Genomic DNA, 19,949 nt, shown 5'->3' on the forward strand with positions numbered 1-19,949 from the left:
AGTTTTTATCAACGTAATCAAGACCACTCTTGTGGAAATGTGGAAAATTACGAAATATTTGATGTTTGCAAAAACCTTTGCTATTAACATATATTTTATACAATAACATATATGAACAAAACTAATTAATCAGGGTTGTTTTTTTTTCAGACTAAAATTGGATCAGGGAAGATAATGGGTCCTAAAGGTGTATCAGTTGACAGAAACGGACACATCATTGTGGTTGATAATAAAGCTTGCTGCGTCCTCATTTTCCAGCCAAATGGAAAACTTGTCACCAAATTTGGCAGCCGAGGAAACGGTGACAAGCAATTTGCAGGTACTTACCTTGGTTACATACTGGCCTTTAATCTAACTGGCACATGCATGCTCCACTTGCTTCAGTACACATCTGAAGCCGGTTTCCCATTTGCCCATTGTTTCCTTTTCCAGTGATGAACTCACTAGCCATTCTCCTGCTCTGATTTTCCCTCTGCAAACGCAGTCACATATTGCAAAATGGTGATTTGTGTTTTCATGCTGCTTGTTCTATACCCTTAAAATCATCAAACTCTTTATGCCCCTACAATATTTAAGTTTCTGATTATTCATGTCCCTGATTCAGTCCCTTAATGACCAACTCTGCACTCTGTTTTTAATGACTGTGAGCCATATGATTTTTCTGTTAAATCTATGGAAGTGTTGTTGAAAGCACTCAGACAGCAGGCCACAAGATAAACACGACTGAACTGAGGAATGCTAGCAAAGAAATTAAAAGACAGTACAGTGGCAAGATGAGTTCAGTTGGCTGAGAAAAGTATACACTGGTTCTGTTCCAAAATTTAGTGAACTGCCTCACTGCCTCCTGCATACATAGGCAGCTGCCTTCTATAGGAGAACCTTAACTGAAATGGAGCCTCATAAGAGACCGATTTGGAATGCTCTACATAGGCAGCAATGCAGTGTATGCATGGGATACTCACAATTGCTTTCAATACAGGTGACAGAAGAGGAACAGGATACTCTGATGAGCAAAAATATACATTGCACGCATACAGTATATTTTGGGTTCTGTTATTTAAAACTGTGGTTTATCATTGCTTTTCAGTTTTGAATGGATTATAAATATATTTAACCTCCTGAGACCCCCTGCTGTGTGCATTTTCCATTTCCCTTTTTGATTTGGAACTAGTAGCAGCTAATAAACAGGCAAAATATATATATATATGTTTCTAGAGCAAATAGTTTTCCTAAAAATTGTCCACATATGTGGACAGCGGGTCTAAGTTTTAAGTAAATTTTAAATAACACCAAACTATAGAAAGTCAAAAACATTTTATCAAATATTTTATTATGTGTCCAGGAGTGTTGATTATTCATGTTTTTGAGACGTTATAGACATTAAGCTGATTTTCTGTAAAGCTGAATAATTAATTCTGATTCAAAGTAATGTCCAGCATCATCCAATCACTGCCAACCATGTTAAAATTAAATGATACATTATAAATTGTGAATCTATGTACTGATTATCATTGTCACATGTCTGTCAAACATGTTGAGTGATCCAAACATCATCTGCAGCCTGAAACTGAACTTTTGATCAGATTTTAGGAGTGAATGCACTTAGCTGCATAGTGAGCTATAGGATGCACCCTTGCTCCCTATTTAGTGTATGACTTAACCTCCAGTGTGCTGTCTGTCTGTACTGGTCTCAGAACAGTTTGAAATGCACCTTATTTTCATCCTAACTCCATATAAAGCATCTGAAAGCAACATTTTTCAGCTTTTGCATGAATGCATTTATTATCAATGTGAAAATGTACAGTAAATATATAGGAATGCATTTACTAATGTTACCATATTGTACAGTGATAACAAATTAAAATATAACAAAATTGATATTAAAAAGAAGTGAATTGTCCCACAGATGTTGAAAATGATTCAAAACATTTTTGAGGTAATAAGGTCCCATTTTCCACATATGTGGACATCATGTTTGTCAGCACACTGACGCGTGTAACATTTGTATGTTTTTTAAAGCGGCATATTAAATGAAACTGGAGACTCCACTCTTTACAACCAAACAGGTTTAAATGAAAAAACTTAAAGAGGTTTCTTACCAGAGGCACTTTTGTTGGCACTGCGCCCGTAGAAGCGCGTCACGGAAATCGACGTCATGCTGTCGTGTCATGTGACTCGGTGCACCAGAAGTTTAACCCTTAAATGTCAGTGTAGAGTCTTGTGAACAGTATTCAGCCAGTTTTAATCATTTAAATTATACACTGCGTATAGCGAAGCCAAAATAAAACGTCCACACATGTGGACAGGGGTTGCATGAGGTTAAAATCTACATTTCCCTCACACTGTCCGCTGTCTTGGATTTATTTTGCACCAAGCCCATCACAGTCTTGGAATTGCCTTCTCGGGGAAGGATGCATACGATGTTACCGCAGAATTCTGCAAAAAATTCGGTATCTTAGGAGGCAGCATAATTAAGCTACTTACCTTTCGGAACGGCCTTCATGTTATGAGCACCCCTATGATGCCCTTTAAATTTGAAGCACTTTAGTTTTTCTCTTTGCATCCCTCTCTTTTTTCTTTCTTTTTCATAGGTCCCCACTTTGCAGCAGTGAATCAAAATAATGAAATCATTGTGACAGATTTCCATAATCATTCTGTGAAGGTAAAACAACGTTTTTGAACAACATTTTGTGCCCCGTTGTACATCAAGTTAAACAAGAACATCCGGCAGTCTTTTTTAAATAATGATGTGTTAATGCAGAATCTGTCATCAAATTGCAGGTGTTCAGTCCAGAGGGGGAGTTCATACTGAAGTTTGGGTCGAACGGCGAAGGAAATGGGCAGTTCAATGCGCCCACAGGTGTGGCAGTGGACGTCAATGGCAATATCATAGTGGCTGACTGGGGCAACAGCCGTATACAGGTATAGGCTTACACTTTATTTGGGCTGTCAAAGTTAACACATAAACCCAGTCTACACAATTAACTAATTTGAGATTAAATCATTGGACGTTTAACAAAAGTAAAGTCATTTCCATTTATAAAATTAATAAAACATCATTGAATTATACACTGCATGTATTAGCAGTGTTTACCACACTTACTAAAAAGAAAATGAACCCCTTATGACAATACCTTGCGGGCTCTGTTTTCGTGACTGTGCTACGGCCGTGCGCTGAATGGGCTGTCTTTATTTATATCGACGTTGGTTGACAGGGAATGGAATATATAAAAGGACATAGACAGCACAATAACCGGAGAAGAACCTCAGAATTAAATCACACTTGACCATACCCATTCACGCTTAAAACATGCATGGATGAAAATACCAAAACTTTATGGCCATGCCCACTGTCTTTATGCTTATGACGTATGGCAAAGCACTGCGTTTAAGACGTGGTCTTAAAGAGCACCTATTATGGTTTTTAAACGTGCCTAATTTTGTTTTAAAGGTCTCATACAATAGATTTACATGCATCCAAGGTCAAAAAACACTTTAATTTGCTCATAATTTAAATTGCAGCATTACCATTTTTTCCTAGTGTCACAAATGACTCGTTCAATGATCCGTTCTAAAGGATTCATTCTAAACTCCTACTCTGCTCTGATTGGTCAGATGTCCCAGTCTGTTGTGATTGGTCTACCGCTTAGTGTAGTGTTTGAGGGTGGGTCGAAGCTGTTCGCGAGCAGCCAATGAAGACCAGAGGCGGGTTTTAGTTATCAAATTACGTAGGTTAGTACAGGAAGTAAGTCTGGAATTACTAACGACTCGTTTCAGGTGTTCAGAATCGGTTCTTTCTTTTGGGAGTCAATAACTCCATTTGTCGTGCACTTTGATTTTTGAAACTTTGCAGACTTCTTTACATTCACAAACAGCTATATAACACACTACATGAAAGGTCATATTTGAAAAACCATAATAGGTGCTCTTTAAAATAAGGCCCTGGGTCAAGGACGTGACGCTATTTTTTTTGTCACCATCTAATAAATTATTCAAAAATACATTACAAATGCAATTCGCACAAAACTATTACTTGAAAACACCTCTTCTATGATGAGCATGTTTTCAATTACTGAGTTAAAAGTCAGTTTGATATTTTTTCTGGGGCTTAAATTGAAAAATGTCATGTGATGCAACCATCTGGAGACAGGGAAAAAATGCAGTCTCATTAAAAGCTGAAATACTTGAAAAAAGAAATGTTGGCATGAGTTGTGCTGAATAATCTTTTATTACTATTTATTTAAAGTGAAACATTTTATTTAAAAATATATGTAATATTTAAAAACTTTCATCTTTCAAATCAAAGTGGCGCAACCAACATGTAAGTAGAAATTTTGTTGTCGTGACAAAATTCATAAAACAGAGAAGATCTCTTTAGATCCACAAGAGTGTGTGAAGATTTAAAAACAAATGATAATTTTCCAAAATATCATTAAAGAAAAGGCACATTTGGTTCAGGTCAATTGGTGCAAACACAAGAAAACTTATTGATATTCTTGACTTAAAAATTCATAATATTGGGGGCCTGGGTGGCTCAGTGAGTATTGACGCTGACTACCACCCCTGGAGTCGTGAGTTTGAATCCAGGGTGTGCTGAGTGACTCCAGCCAGGTCTCCTAAGCAACCAAATTGGCCCGGTTGCTAGGGAGGGTAGAGTCACATGGGGTAACCTCCTCGTGGTCACGATTAGTGGTTCTCACTCTCAATGGGGCGTGTGGTAAGTTGCGCGTGGATTGCGGAGAGTAGCATGAGCCTCCACATGCTGTGAGTCTCCGCGGTGTCATGCACAACGAGTCACGTGATAAGATGCGTGGATTGACGGTCTCAGAAGCGGAGGCAACTCAGACTTGTCCTCCACCACCCGGACTGAGGTGAGTAATCGCGCCACCACGAGGACCTACTAAGTAGTAGGAATTGGGCATTCCAAATTGGGGAGAAAAGGGGATAAAAAAATAAATTACAAAAAATTCATAATATTTGTAAAAAATATTTTTCATCAGAAAACACTGTATGTTTGAAAAGTTTTTGGAAATTAATGAAGTTGTGTACACTCATGTATTCAAGGAAACTATTTTAATACCTTTTTCTTGATGGTTGCACCACATGACATTTTTAAAGTCATTCAATACATTTTTTTTTGTACATATTGCTATAAATGTTTTTCAAACAATTTGTAAAAACAACATGAACTCAGAGATTACATGTCTATGAACTTGACATCTGTTTTAAACCAGATTTTTAAAATATTTCTCATTTGTATCACCTCGGACAACCTTATTTGTCAATGACCCCTCTACATATTCTGTTTGAAATATTTTACAAAAAGACTAATCACTAAAAGCTCAGGCATTTTATTCATGCCAGGTTTATTAAATGGTTTAAAGACTATACATGTAACGTCTCTGTATCATCCACCTGTGGAAATCCAGGTGTTTGACAGCAGTGGATCCTTCCTGTCCTACATCAACACATCCGCAGACCCTCTGTATGGCCCGCAAGGACTGGCTCTCACCTCCGATGGCCATGTTGTGGTGGCAGACTCTGGGAACCATTGTTTTAAAGTGTACCGTTATTTGCAATAGCACTTTCATCTCTACAAATGTATAATTGCACTTCTTTCTTAAAGCTGCCACCCTTGTGTCAAATGGGACCCTCAAACTGCATTGTAGTCGTGTTGTTGTGGCCTCATTCATGATACCCTCGCCATGGAGAAAGGAACAGACTGAAGAAAAAGAAAAGAAACGTACGTTTGCAAACCTAGACATTTCAATGCTCATTGGCTTTATTGTGAAAACACTGGTGGACAAAAATGGTTATATATTAAACCATATTAAGTTGTTATTTCACCACTCAGCTGATTAAAAAAGGGACTCTTTGGCATGAAGGTGTTGGCATGTACTGTATATGAATGTAAGAATGTAAGTTATGCAAATGCAAATTACTATTGAGTTTTACTGTACTGACATGTTGACTAAAAAGACCAAAAACAGACATAAAAAAAAAAGAAAAATAAGATTCACAATGTTGGGCAGAGTGTCAGCTATATTTGGCCAGAGCTATGTTCAAAAGAGATGTCAGGTATATACGCCTTTATTGCAAAAAAAAAAAAAAAAAAGGTGTCATGTTTACAGAAAAAACAAAAACAAAAAAGCCACAATAAATGTGCTTCTCCATTCATGACTGTGATGCACACAACTGTGTAAAGTTACATATCATACATATATGTTTCTGTAAACACTTTAAAGCATATGCAATAAGAAACAAAGCACTTGATGTGTTGTAAGATTTGTGAACGAAAAGGCTTTTTTGTGACTTGTTGAATAACACTGCACTGTTGTATTGTTTTTTTTTTAAATGCAAGTTTATTTATAGAAGATAAAATGTATTTCAAAAAGACTAATTGCTGTAACTATAAAAGTTTGCTTGTATTATTCAAAGAAGTGGCTGTCATAAACAATTTAACAAGTTAAATTCACCAGATTATGCAACACACAGGTCATGTCTTATGCAATGGGGCACTTTGTGACACACAAGCTACCAATGAAAATGAATGACAAATGATTTCACAAGACAAACTTACCTGATGTATAGTACTGTTATTAAATGGTTCCTGATTACATCTGATCAGAACACGTGCATTAATTATTGATCATGTGTTTGAAAATGGTTGTTTTGTGTTGCTGACAAATTATATGATCTTATAATAACAAAGTTTTAAAAAACTGGAAAAAGTATCTGTACTTTGATCATTACATTTTCTTTTTTTTAAGTGTAATTTTTCAAAATGCAGAAAGTATGCTAAATCATCCATGTTTTATGTGTCTGTTCTCATGTACAGTCTATAAACTTTTGGCATGTACAGGGAATTTCCAGCTAGGACTGCTTGTTTGTGCAAAATACAAAATTGACAATTACACACATTGTATTCCAAAATGTATGTCTCTCCAGTATACCTACAAAGCTGCTTTTGTAGCAATAAAGCAAGAGTTTTACTTCTCTGTTATAATAAATCAATGATGCTTTCACTTGCCTGTCACACAACTGTACAAATGAATCCCAAAATGCTAGTGTTACATTGTGTTTTACTCTATACAGAACATGAACAAACATTAAATTATTTAGGAAGATATTCTGGAAAGTCTTTTATAGTGGAGATAAAAGCTGGACTTGACCTACAGATGAAGTTTATGTATATTTAATATTAATAATGCAAATAAAAAAGGTGATGCCACTTTTTTCCTCTGTTGAAATGTTTCTCCTTTCCCAGATTAATGTGCAGATATAGCTACAAGTAAACCATTTGCCGGCTGATTCCCCCGAAAAGTGTGAAAAAAAACAAACAAACTGTGCTGCTTTTGTCTCATTCGGATACATTGAGGACGCTGGGAAAGTGCTTTAATGCTCAGCAAGGAGAGAAGCTAGAGATCAGTTTTTTAGCCCAACCAGATACAGTAAGGACTGGTGTTCACAAGCAGCTAAATATACAGTATTGCAGCTTAAACCTCCTTTTCAGAATAGGCGTAACGTTCCTGTGCTTCAGAACTCAGGAAATGAACACAACCGATTTAAAGGGGTCATGAAATGCTATTTTTTATATAATTTTATTATCTTCCCTGAGGTTCACTGATAATGTCGATAAAGTTTTAATGCACCAAAACTGTCATAATGTAATAATATATGATCATTTTCCACCCTGCAAAAACAGGGTGGACTGAAACGCTCAGTTTTGGCCACAGCGTCTCCTTTAAACTTCAATGTAAACGCCCACTGTTCTGATTGGCTAACATCATGCAGCCCCTCAAATTCAGCCATATTTGAAACTCAATGGGAAGAGAATGAACAAGCTCTCCACAACATTATAAAACTAAATTTCAGGGTTTACACACAACGCACATGCAACACATTGCATCAGAATATATTAAACTGTTCACTCAAGCACACCAGCACCATAAACTATCAAACAGTCATGACATTTGAAATATTAATGAATGAAACTGTTTACTCACGGTTTTACAGTCAAGTCCAAGTGTTTATAACTGCCCCATTCTTCGATAACAGTTCCTTTGCAAAGCTTGAATCGTATTATGACTGGTTCACAAGCAGTCCACACTGATCAGCAGTTACAGAAATACTCAAACCAGCCCGTCTGGCAGCAACAATCATGCCACGGTCGAAAACACTTTCTGTAACTGCTGATCTCCTGGGATTTTCACACTCGACAGTCACTTGAATGTACTCCGAATGGTGCCAAAAACAAAAAACATCCAGTGAGCGGCAGTTCTGTGGATGGAAACGCCTTGTTGATGAGAGAGTTCAACGGAGAATGGCCAGACTGGTTCGAACTGACAAAGTCTACATTAACTCAGATAACCACTCTGTACAATTGTGGTGAGCAGAATATAATCTCTGAATGCTGTCCTGAGATGCGGGTTGGCACTGTTTTGGTGGCACGAGGGGGACCTACACAATATTAGGCAGGTGGTTTTAATGTTGTGGCTGATCGGTGTATAGTACAAGCATGCTTTTTAATCTCATTATTCATTATAACCACACAATGAGGACTTTATTAGCATAATTGTTTGTTATAGCATCATTTTCTTTAAAGCTGCTTTGAAACGAAGTGTGTTGTGAATAGCACTATACAAATAAATATGACTTGATTCCTTAAAATGACATGTAATAGGAGATTTCTGGTCATTTTTCTTTTTTATCGCACTCAAGTTTTCAATTATATGTGTTCTAATCTGTCTATTTTTAATTTTTTGGCCAACATACTGTTTTGTTGCAAGTGTAACCGGTCCTGCTCGACCCGCTCCAAGCGAGATCTGAACCGAGGTCTCCGGCATGGGAGGCAGGCGCGCTAACAAGGAGGCTAAAGGCTGCTGCCCCTAGTGTTGCTCACTAGTGCGCCTCTTGAGGCCAGTGGAGTGAGGTTTACACATACCGCACAGCTATCACTTACCAGCTGGCTCCTGTTACAGTGCCAAAACTAAGTTTTCTGAACTAAACTCAGCAAAAAAGGAAACGTCCCTTTTTCAGGACACTGTATTTTAAAGATAATTTTGTAAAAATCCAAATAACTTTACAAATCTTTATTGTAAAGGGTTTAAACAATGTTTTCCATTCTTGTTCAATGAACCATAAACAATTCATGAACATGCACCTGTGGAATGGTCGTAAAGACACTAACAGCTTACAGACGGTAGGCAATTAAGGTCACAGTTATAAAAACTTAGGACACTAAAGAGACCTTTCTACTGACTCTGAAATACACCAAAAGAAAGATGCCCAGGGTCCCTGCTCATCTGCGTGAATGTGCCTTAGGCATGCTGCATGGAGGGATGAGGACTACAGATGTGACTAGGGCGATAAATTGCAATGTCCATACTGTGAGACGCCTAATACAGCACTACAGGGAGACAGGAAGGACAGCTGATCATTCTCGCAGAGGCAGGATCGGTACATCCGAATATCACACCTGCGGGACAGGTACAGGATGGCAACAACAACTGCCCGAGTTACACCAGGAACGCACAATCCCTCCATCAGTGCTCAGACTGTCCACAACAGGATGAGAGAGGCTGGACTGAGGGCTTGTAGGTCTGTTATAAGGCAGGTCCTTACCAGATATCACCGGCAACAACGTCGCCTATGGGCACAAACCCACCTTCGCTGGATCAGACAGGACTGGCAAAAAGTGCTCTTCTCTGATGAGTCGTAGTTTTGTCTCACCAGGGGTGATGGTTGGACTCGTGTTTATCGTCGAAGGAATGAGTGTTACACCGAGGCCTGTACTCTGGAGTGGGATCGATTTGGAGTTGGAGGGTCCATCATGGTCTGGGGCGGTGTTTCACAGCATCATCGAACTGAGCTTGTTGTCACTGCAGGTAATCTCAACGCTGTGCGTTACAGGGAAGACATCCTCCTCCCTCATGTGGTACCCTTCCTGCAGGCTCATCCTGACATGACCCTCCAGCATGACAATGCCACCAGCCATACTGCTCGTTCTGTGCGTGATTTCCTGCAAGACAGGAATGTCAGTATTCTGCCATGGCCAGTCCCAATCTCAATCCCATTGAGCATGTCTGGGACCTGTTGGATTGGAGGATGAGGGCTAGAAATGTCCGGGAACTTGCAGGTGCCTTGGTGGAAGTGTGGGGTAACATCTCACAGCAAGAACTGGCAAATCTGGTGCAGTCCATGAGGAGGAGATGCACTGCAGTACTTAATGAAGCTGGTGGCCACACCAGATACTGACTTACTTTTGATTTTGACCCCCCCTTTGTTCAGGGACACATTATTCCATTTCTGTTTGTCACATGTCTGTGAAACTTGTTCAGTTTATGTCTTAGTTGTTGAATCTTTTTATGTTCATACAAATATTTACACATGTTAAGTTTGCTGAAAATAAAAGCAGTTGAAAGTGAAAGGACGTTTCTTTTCTTGCTGAGTTTACATGTAACGAGCTGTTTGATGTTATATGTTTGACCTGTAACCAAACTATTAAAAGCGAAAGTTCTCCTATGTGCATTTTTATATGCAGCACCATCCATTGCATCATGTGCAGTAAAGGAGTCAGCTTTAACCCAAAAGTCCCTTACATTTTTCACTCTATAATGGGAACAAAGCAGAGGATTAGGAAACAAAATAGAACATATATGATCACTCGATAGTATATGCCAATGTTTTTTGATTACATTCTTAATTTCCTGACTGTAAGCCGAACACATAGTGGTGCATACGGCAGAAAACGGTTCATCTTTCTTGATAATGTGTGGCACTTTTTGCACATCTTTTGCTCTGTCGGAGCCTATGTATAGGTGATTTCATGTGAGATTTTTCTCTATATTTGAGTGCAAACTCATTTTCTTAACAAATGGGGGCATGAAATTAAATTAAAAAAATGTTATGATGACTCAGTAACTTTCACTTCGTACCTAAAGAAATCTTGATGTTGGAGATCACGTCTCGTCCATAAGCAGTTCAGCCAAAGACTTTTCGCAAGAGGGCTACATATCTTTTGACTCCTCTTGACCTTTTGCATATTTTAACCCAAACTGTAAAAAAAAAGGAAGTGAAAGTTAAAAATAAATTTGTAAACAAAATATGGCTTGTTATTTGAGTACTTTTGGCTTGTGTGTGACTCTTTTTTTTTTTCTTCTGCAAATCTGCAAATCTTTTATAAGCAGTTTCAGTATCATAGGGAAGTACTTTAGTGCTTCAGAGAAAAGCTGGAAGGCATGTAGAATTTTCCAGAAAATGGCTGTAGTCAGTGATTTTTGCTGTGCTGTTAGCTGGCCCCCAACTCAGAACTGGCCCGCAAGATCAGAATTACTCCGTGTGAATTGCATTCAGCATAGATTTTGTGGGTGCGTTTGTGCCATTGCTTGATACACATAATTCCTTGTGAATCGGGCATATTCAAAGAAACGCTTCTTTTGCTGGGTGTGATTCATTCTTGGTGAATTGAGAATTCTCCCCAGAATATTGGATGCTTTAGTAAATTTTCTGTGTTTTAAGCTTAGATAATTCTGAATTTAAAAATGGAATTTGTCAACAAGTGGGATGAGTGACATTCAGTTAACATCTCCAGTGTCTTTTTTATAGTGGAGAAGGGTCTACTTCTATAATTGTAAAAATAGTTGTACAGATGAATTCAATTATTTAGATTGCTTTGATTTGGCATTTGACGTTTTTACACTGAAAACAAAAAGTATGGTTGCCATGACAAGTACATCAGAATACTGAGGCTTCTACATGATGGCATGTCAGTCACAGTGCTCAGCAACATCAGCTCTGAGACCGAGCCTTTCACTGTGGAAACGGGGGTCAAACAGGTATGCATCATCGCACCCACCCTGTTTGCCATCTTCATTGCTGTCATACTCCACCTCATTGGTGAAGAGCTGCCATAGGGGATCCCAATCCTGTACAGAACTGACGGCAGACTCTTCAACCTTAACAGGTTCAAGGCCAAGAGCAAAGTCAGCAACACCGCCATCACGGAGCTTCAGTATGCGGACGACAACGTCATCGCAGCACACTCTGCAGAAGACCTCCGGGGCATCCTGAATGCCTTTGCCAAACATCAAGAAGACCCAGGTCTTACATCAGCCTTCACCCAACCAGCCATCTACCCAGCCCACCATAAAAGTGAACAACACCACTCTTGAAAATGTGGACCACTTCCCCTATCTCAGCAGCCTTCTTTCCTCAAAAGCTGACATCGAATCAAAAGTCAACCATTGCCTGAGTTGTGCCAGTGGAGCCTACGCCAGACTCAGGAAAAGAGTCTCTGAAGACCGAGACCAAAAGGCCCAAACAGAGCCATTGTCCTCCCCACCCTGCTGTATGGAGCCGAGTCATGGACAACCTTCAGCAGGCACCTGAGAGCCCTGGAACAACACCAACAAAGATTCGTATGAAAGATCTGAGGATCAGCTGGGAGGACAGACGCACAAACATCAGTGTTTGGAGGAAGCCAACATGACCAGCATCACCACCACAGTAATGCAGTACCAACTCCGATGGACAGGCCATGTCATCCGCATGTCCAACACACGTCTCCCCAAACAGATCCTGTACTACCAGCTGAAGGAAGGTCAGCGAGCCACTGGCGGGCAAAAGAAACCTTACAAGGACAATATCAAGACCATTCTGAAGAAATTCCACATCACATCGAGCAACTGGGAACACATGGCACTGGACAGGCGCTACTGGAAGAAATCCATGCAGGAAGGAGCTGCACATCATGAAATAGAACTCAGATGTGCCGCAGAGACAAAGCACAGCTTCGCAAGGAGAAAGAAAAAAGACTCAACCACCACCAACCGCCACCACTCTCCCTGCCCACACTGCACCTAAGTATGTGGATTGCGGATTGGCCTCTACAGCCATCGGAAGACCCACAAGTAGACGACCCAAATGGAGAGGACAGTCATACTCACCTCGAGTGACCGCCGATGATGATGATGATTTTTCAGAGGTTACCATTGTGGAGAAGAGTGAAGCTAATGGTTAGGTCGAGGATGGGTGATTTTCAACATTGTACTTTACTGAACAACAAGTAAAGTCATGAAGCAAAGACTGAAGGATTATCAGCATACAGACTGATTGAGAATCATTAGACCCTCAACAGCACCATCCTTGACATAATGAACACAAAGATATCTATAATATGCTAATGTGTATTGTTGCTAGCTAGCAGCAAGCTGTTAAATTGAGTGGAGTAACTTGGACAGATCTAATTTAAGAGAGATTAACTTAATTCCTTTGAGTTTATGCAACACAAAACATTTAAGTAGAGCCTACATTTTCATTTCATATTAAGGAAACTCAGTTTCATTATGCTCATTTCACACAATGCTGTTTATTTAGAATAAGGAAATTAAAATTAGGAACTACCATAACCAGGATAATGAACCCATGGGATCACAACTACAGCATTGGGTCATTGTCCTCTTCTCCACCACTAGCTTTAAAGGAGGGCTCATTAGTTAGCTTCAGGATATACTGTATATATATATATAGTCATTAAACTAGCTGAAGGACACATTGAGTGTACAGTTAGAACAAATGCCAAACTCTCTGAGTTTGTAGGGGAGACTGAAGATGTATGAGATTACAAAGGCAAAATTTGACATTTGTGAGGATCTCATATCAAGTAGCATTGATTATGGTACTTCAGGTGAAAGTTTTTCAACTGTCAAGACCAACAAGACAAAAAGCAAACTGGACAATCAAGGTAAAATACTCTATTTTTACAAATAAATGTAACACGATTGTCACAGCTTAAGAAACTCTTCATTTCTACATTAGTCACATATTTTATTTATCTTTATAAGTATTTACAAAATGAATAAGATATTTACATTCTGTGAATTATTAATTTATTATACTTATTTCTTATTTATATATATATATATATATATATATATATATATATATATATATATATATATTTATTTTACTAATATCTTTCACATGAGAAGGGTGAGATAAGGCATTACTATGGGAATCTATCTCACAAGTTTGCCTGACTGATTCCCTACATGGACCGCTTTAAAGCATCTATGACAATGTGATAATGTGACAATGTGAATCTTAAAGTGATATATAAAAAAAAAAAAACAGTTTGCCTTTATGTTCCACGTTGGATTTTTTCTTAGGTTGTAACAAATCTTGGAACAGAAGCTACAGGATTGCTGCAAGATTTTTTGGAGTGCTGTGTGCAGTCTTGCTCGTAGCTATCATAGTGCTGTGTGTTGAGAAAAAACTTTTTAAAAGTTCTGGAACAGATGGCAATCAGCACCAGGTCAGGTATCACAATCTTAGCTTAAAAAAAGAGCATCTGGAAAATAGTTACCATCAATTTCTGACTAGTTACAACAGCATGGAGGAGGAGAGAGATCTATTACAGGCCATTATTTCAAACATAACCAAAGAGAAAGTCCAGCTCCAAACGGTTAACAATAATCTAATGAAAGAGAAAGTCCAGCTCCAAACGGTTAACAATAATCTAATGAAAGAGAAAGACCAGCTGCAGATGCTAAATAACAACCTGGCTAAAGAGAGAAACCAATCAGAAACTAGATATAAGGCCATGACTGAACAGAGAGACCAGATACAAAATAGATTTAACAATATGGCAGAAGAGAAAAACCGGGTACAGGCCAAAACTGATAGTCTGACCAAAGAGAAAGTCCAGCTCCAAACGGTTAACAGTAATCTAATGAAAGAGAAAGACCAGCTCCAAACGGTTAACAATAATCTAATGAAAGAGAAAGACCAGCTGCAGATGCTAAATAACAACCTGGCTAAAGAGAGAAACCAATCAGAAACTAGATATAAGGCCATGACTGAACAGAGAGACCAGATACAAAATAGATTTAACAATATGGCGGAAGAGAAAAACCGGTTACAGGCCAAAACTGATAGTCTGACCAAAGAGAAAGTCCAGCTCCAAACGGTTAACAATAATCTAATGAAAGAGAAAGACCAGCTCCAAACGGTTAACAATAATCTAATGAAAGAGAAAGACCAGCTCCAAACGGTTAACAGTAATCTAATGAAAGAGAAAGTCCAGCTCCAAACGGTTAACAATAATCTAATGAAAGAGAAAGACCAGCTCCAAACGGTTAACAATAATCTAATGAAAGAGAAAGACCAGCTCCAAACGGTTAACAATAATCTAATGAAAGAGAAAGACCAGCTCCAAACGGTTAACAATAATCTAATGAAAGAGAAAGACCAGCTCCAAACGGTTAACAGTAATCTAATGAAAGAGAAAGTCCAGCTCCAAACGGTTAACAATAATCTAATGAAAGAGAAAGACCAGCTCCAAACGGTTAACAGTAATCTAATGAAAGAGAAAGACCAGCTCCAAACGGTTAACAGTAATCTAATGAAAGAGAAAGTCCAGCTCCAAACGGTTAACAATAATCTAATGAAAGAGAAAGACCAGCTCCAAACGGTTAACAGTAATCTAATGAAAGAGAAAGACCAGCTCCAAACGGTTAACAGTAATCTAATGAAAGAGAAAGACCAGCTCCAAACGGTTAACAATAATCTAATGAAAGAGAAAGACCAGCTCCAAACGGTTAACAGTAATCTAATGAAAGAGAAAGACCAGCTCCAAACGGTTAACAATAATCTAATGAAAGAGAAAGACCAGCTCCAAACGGTTAACAATAATCTAATGAAAGAGAAAGACCAGCTCCAAACGGTTAACAGTAATCTAATGAAAGAGAAAGACCAGCTGCAGACGCTAAATAACAACCTGGCTAAAGAGAGAAACCAGTCAGAAACTAGATATAAGGCCATGACTGAACAGAGAGACCAGATACAAAATAGATTTAACAATATGGTGAAAGAGAAAAACCGGTTAAATACACTTACTAGTAATCTAGTTGAAGAAAAACGGCAGTTGCAGACCCAAAAAAATAACCTGAACAAGGAGAGAGACCAGCTACTGACCGAGAGTGGAGGACTTCGGAAAGCACTCTCTGTTTTAGGTGAGCACATCTCAGATTTGACCATTGGTGCACTGTTCGGTGGTGGGGGGGTTGCATGTGGATACAAAATCGGAGGGGAGTGGATACAGTGACACCCGGGATGAGAGGTGTTGCTGTGATTGGGGTGGCCAATGGGGGGGGGGCTTAGGCTTCTGTCCGGGGGGCCGTGGCCACCCCTGGCACCCCCTCTAGCTCCGCCCCTGTATGGTGCATCAACATATATATATTTAATTCTACTCACCGTAACGTTTAGCACTACCTGCCGTACTCTTATGAGCTTGTGTTTGTTTGACGGCTTCCTGACATTTTCTGTTCATACACTTGCAGGATGGAAGTACTTTGGGTCCAGTGTGTACTTCATCTCTAATGTGAAGATGAACTGGACAAATGGCAGAGAGCACTGCAGAAAGAAAGGAGCAGAACTGGTTGTCATAAACAGCAAAGAAGAAATGGTAAGAGAGAACATAAAAAGCATAAAAACAATAGTTCCTAACATGAAGTATTTACATTTATATTAAAATATACATTTTTCTGTCAGATTTTTGCTCACAGTTTGATTAGTGAACTGGGTGCTTGGCTTGGCCTGACTGACAAAGAGAGTGAAGGGGTCTGGAAATGGGTGGACGGCACAAAACTAACAACCAGGTATGAGCCACTTAGTGACTGTCATTGATTGATTGATTTATTCATTATTGATTTGGTTTCTGTGTTGTTTCAGTTACTGGGCGAAAGGACAGCCTGATAATGGTGGAAGGAGTGACAGTGAAGACTGTGGTGCAATGGCATACAAATTGCCTGCGTTAGAGAGCTGGAGTGATGGTTATTGCCATTATATTAGTTATGTGATTTGTGAAAAGAGTGTAAAAGTACAGTGACCATAATAACTTTTCTGACAAATAATTGTATATGGACGCTCAAATGCGCATATACAAAAATATCAAACCAAGTGGCATCTGCAAACAAATGATGCTAGATTTCTGTTCAGAACTAAATTCACTTTTCTCAGCCATATTGCAATTACTTTTTTGTACTGGATGCATGAAGTTATTCTTAAGTTCACACTGGTGCCCTAGCAGAGTAACCACATTAACCACTATACGTGGGGCCACTGTACTGTATGTACAGTACCACAAAGGCAACTGAACAATCATGAAGCTAATACCCAAATGATTTTTAACCTCCTGAGACCCCCGCGTGACAGCTATGTGCATTTTTCATTTCCCTTTTTGATTTGTAACTAGCAGCAGCTAATAACATAAGTGGACAGCAGGACTAAGTTGTGAAATTTTAAATAATACTAAGCTATAGAAAGTCAGATTTGTTTTCATCAAATAGTTTGTGTGTCCAGGAGTGTTGATTATTCATGTTTTTGAGACATTACAGCTGATTTTCTATAAAGCTGAATAATTAATTGTGATTCAAAGTAATGTCCAGCATCATCCAATCACTGCCAACCATGTTAAAATAAAATGATACATTATAAATTCTGAATCTTTGTACTGATTATCATTGTCACATGTCTGATCAAACATGTTGAGTGATCCAAACATCATCTGCAGCCTGAAACTGAACTTTTGATCAGATTTTAGGAGTGAATGCACTTAACTGCATAGAGAGCTATAGGATGCTCCCTATTTAGTGTATGACTTACCCTCCAGTGTGCTGTCTGTCTGCACTGGTCTCAGAACAGTTTGAAATGCACCTTATTTTCATCCTAACTCCATATAAAGCATCTAAAAGCAACATTTTTCAGCTTTTGGATGAATACATTTATTCTCAATGTGATAATATACAGGAATGCATTTACTAATGTTAATGAATAGAACTGTATTGTACAATGATAAATTTAAATATAACAAAATTGATATTAAAATGAAGTGAAATGACAGACAGATGTTGATAAATATTCAAAATAACTAACATTTTTAAGGTAATAAGGTCCCATTTTCCACATACAGTGCATCCAGAAAGTATTCACAGCGCTTCACTTTTTCCACATTTTGTTATGTTACAGCCTTATTCCAAAATGGATTAGATTCATTATTTTCCTCAAAATTCTACAAACAATACCCCATAATGACAACATGAAAGAAGTTTGTTTGAAATCTTTGCACATTTTTTTTAATAAATTTATTCACAGCCTTTGCTCAATACTTTGTTGAAGCACCTTTGGCACCAATTACAGCCTCAAGTCTTATTAAGTATGATGCTACAAGCTTGGCACACCTATTTTTGGGCAGTTTCTCCCATTCTTCTTTGCAGGACCTCTCAAGCTCCATCAGGTTGGATGGGGAGCGTCGGTGCACAGCCATTTTCAGATCTCTCCAGAGATGTTCAATCAGGTTCAAGTCTGGGCTCTGGCTGGGCCACTCAAGGACATTCACAGAGTTGTCCCGGAGCCACTCCTTTGTTATCTTGGCTGTGTGCTTAGGGTCGTTGTCCTGTTGGAAGATGAACCTTCGCCCCAGTCTGAGGTCCAGAGCGCTCTGGAGCAGGTTTTCATCAAGGATGTCTCTGTACATTGCTGCATTCATCTTTCCCTCGATCCTGACTAGTCTCCCAGTTCCTGCCGCTGAAAAACATCCCCACAGCATGATGCTGCCACCACCATGCTTCACTGTAGGGTGATGGTATTGGCCAGGTGATGAGCGGTGTCTAGTTTCCTCCAGACATGACGCTTGCCATTCAGGCCAAAGAGTTCAATCTTTGTTTCTCATGGTCTGAGAGTCCTTCAGGTGCCTTTTGGCAAACTCCAGGCGGGCTGTCATGTGCCTTTTACTGAGGAGTGGCTTCCGTCTGGCCACTCTACCATACAGGCCTGATTGGTGGAGTGCTGCAGAGATGGTTGTTCTTCTGGAAGGTTCTCCTCTCTCCACAGAGAAATGCTGGAGCTCTGTCAGAGTGACCATCGGGTTCTTGGTCACCTCCCTGACGAAGGCCCTTCTCCCCCGATCGCTCAGTTTGGCTGGGTGTCCAGCTCTAGGAAGAGTCCTGGTGGTTCCAAACTTCTTCCATTTACGGATGATGGAGGCCACTGTGCTCACTGGGACCTTCAATGCTGCAGAAATTTTTCTGTACCCTTCCCCAGATCTGTACCTCGATACAATCCTGTCTCGGAGGTCTACAGACAATTCCTTGGACTTCATGGCTTGGTTTGTGCTCTGACATGCACTGTTAACTGTGGGACCTTATATAGACATGTGTGTGCCTTTCCAAATCATGTCCAATCAACTGAATTTACCACAGGTGGACTCCAATCAAGTTGTAGAAACATCTCAAGGATGATCAGTGGAAACAGGATGCACCTGAGCTCAATTTTGAGTGTCATGGCAAAGGCTGTGAATACTTATGTACATGTGATTTTTTTTCATTTTTTATTTTTAATACATTTGCAAAGATTTCAAACAAACTTCTTTCACGTTGTCATTATGGGGTATTGTTTGTAGAATTTTGAGGAAAATAATTAATTTAATCCATTTTGGAATAAGGCTGTAACATAACAAAATGTGGAAAAAGTGAAGCGCTGTGAATACTTTCCGGATGCACTGTATGTGGACATCATCTTTATCAGCACACTGATGTGCAAAAAATGAATGGATTTTTTAAAACGGCATATCAAACTAAACTAGAGACTCCACTCTTTACAACCAAACAGGTTTAAATGAAAAAAACAAAGAGGTTTCTTACCAGAGGCACTTTTGTTGGCACTGTGCCAATAGAAGCGCTTCATGGAAATCAATGTCACGCTGTTGTGTCACGTGACTTGGTGCACCAGAAGTTTAACCCTTAAATGACAGTGTAGAGTCTTGTGAACAGTACTCAGCCAGTTTTAATTAATTTAAATTATCGTTGCATATAGCGAAGCCAAAATACAACATCCACACGTGGATGCGGAGTCGCATGAAGTTAAAATGGTTTTTGTTTTTTCACATTTTA

At 39.1% G+C, this 19,949-nt stretch overlaps 2 protein-coding genes across 3 annotated transcripts in view; both read left to right on the plus strand.

Annotated features, from left to right (window-relative positions):
* trim2a (tripartite motif containing 2a) overlaps window positions 1-7,231 on the plus strand; it is a 29,868-nt gene extending 22,637 nt beyond the window's left edge. For both annotated transcript variants that reach the window (XM_051705029.1, XM_051705028.1), the window contains 4 exons: window positions 151-319; window positions 2,592-2,662; window positions 2,782-2,922; window positions 5,430-7,231. In XM_051705029.1, coding sequence (XP_051560989.1) covers window positions 151-319; window positions 2,592-2,662; window positions 2,782-2,922; window positions 5,430-5,582 — 534 coding nt within the window. In that variant the 3' untranslated portion in view covers window positions 5,583-7,231. The remainder of the gene's footprint in view (window positions 1-150; window positions 320-2,591; window positions 2,663-2,781; window positions 2,923-5,429) is intronic.
* A 6,226-nt stretch (window positions 7,232-13,457) lies between these two features.
* LOC127445162 (C-type lectin domain family 4 member F-like) lies at window positions 13,458-17,504 on the plus strand. Its single transcript, XM_051705026.1, has 5 exons — window positions 13,458-13,744; window positions 14,169-16,013; window positions 16,341-16,465; window positions 16,552-16,658; window positions 16,732-17,504. The coding sequence occupies exons 1-5, from the start codon at window positions 13,612-13,614 to the stop codon at window positions 16,886-16,888; spliced, it is 2,367 nt and encodes a 788-aa protein (XP_051560986.1). The 5' UTR covers window positions 13,458-13,611; the 3' UTR covers window positions 16,889-17,504.
* Window positions 17,505-19,949: the final 2,445 nt, after the last annotated feature.

Source organism: Myxocyprinus asiaticus, chromosome 8, assembly GCF_019703515.2.
Source record: "Myxocyprinus asiaticus isolate MX2 ecotype Aquarium Trade chromosome 8, UBuf_Myxa_2, whole genome shotgun sequence".
In the NCBI taxonomy this organism is placed as follows: Eukaryota; Metazoa; Chordata; class Actinopteri; order Cypriniformes; family Catostomidae; genus Myxocyprinus; species Myxocyprinus asiaticus.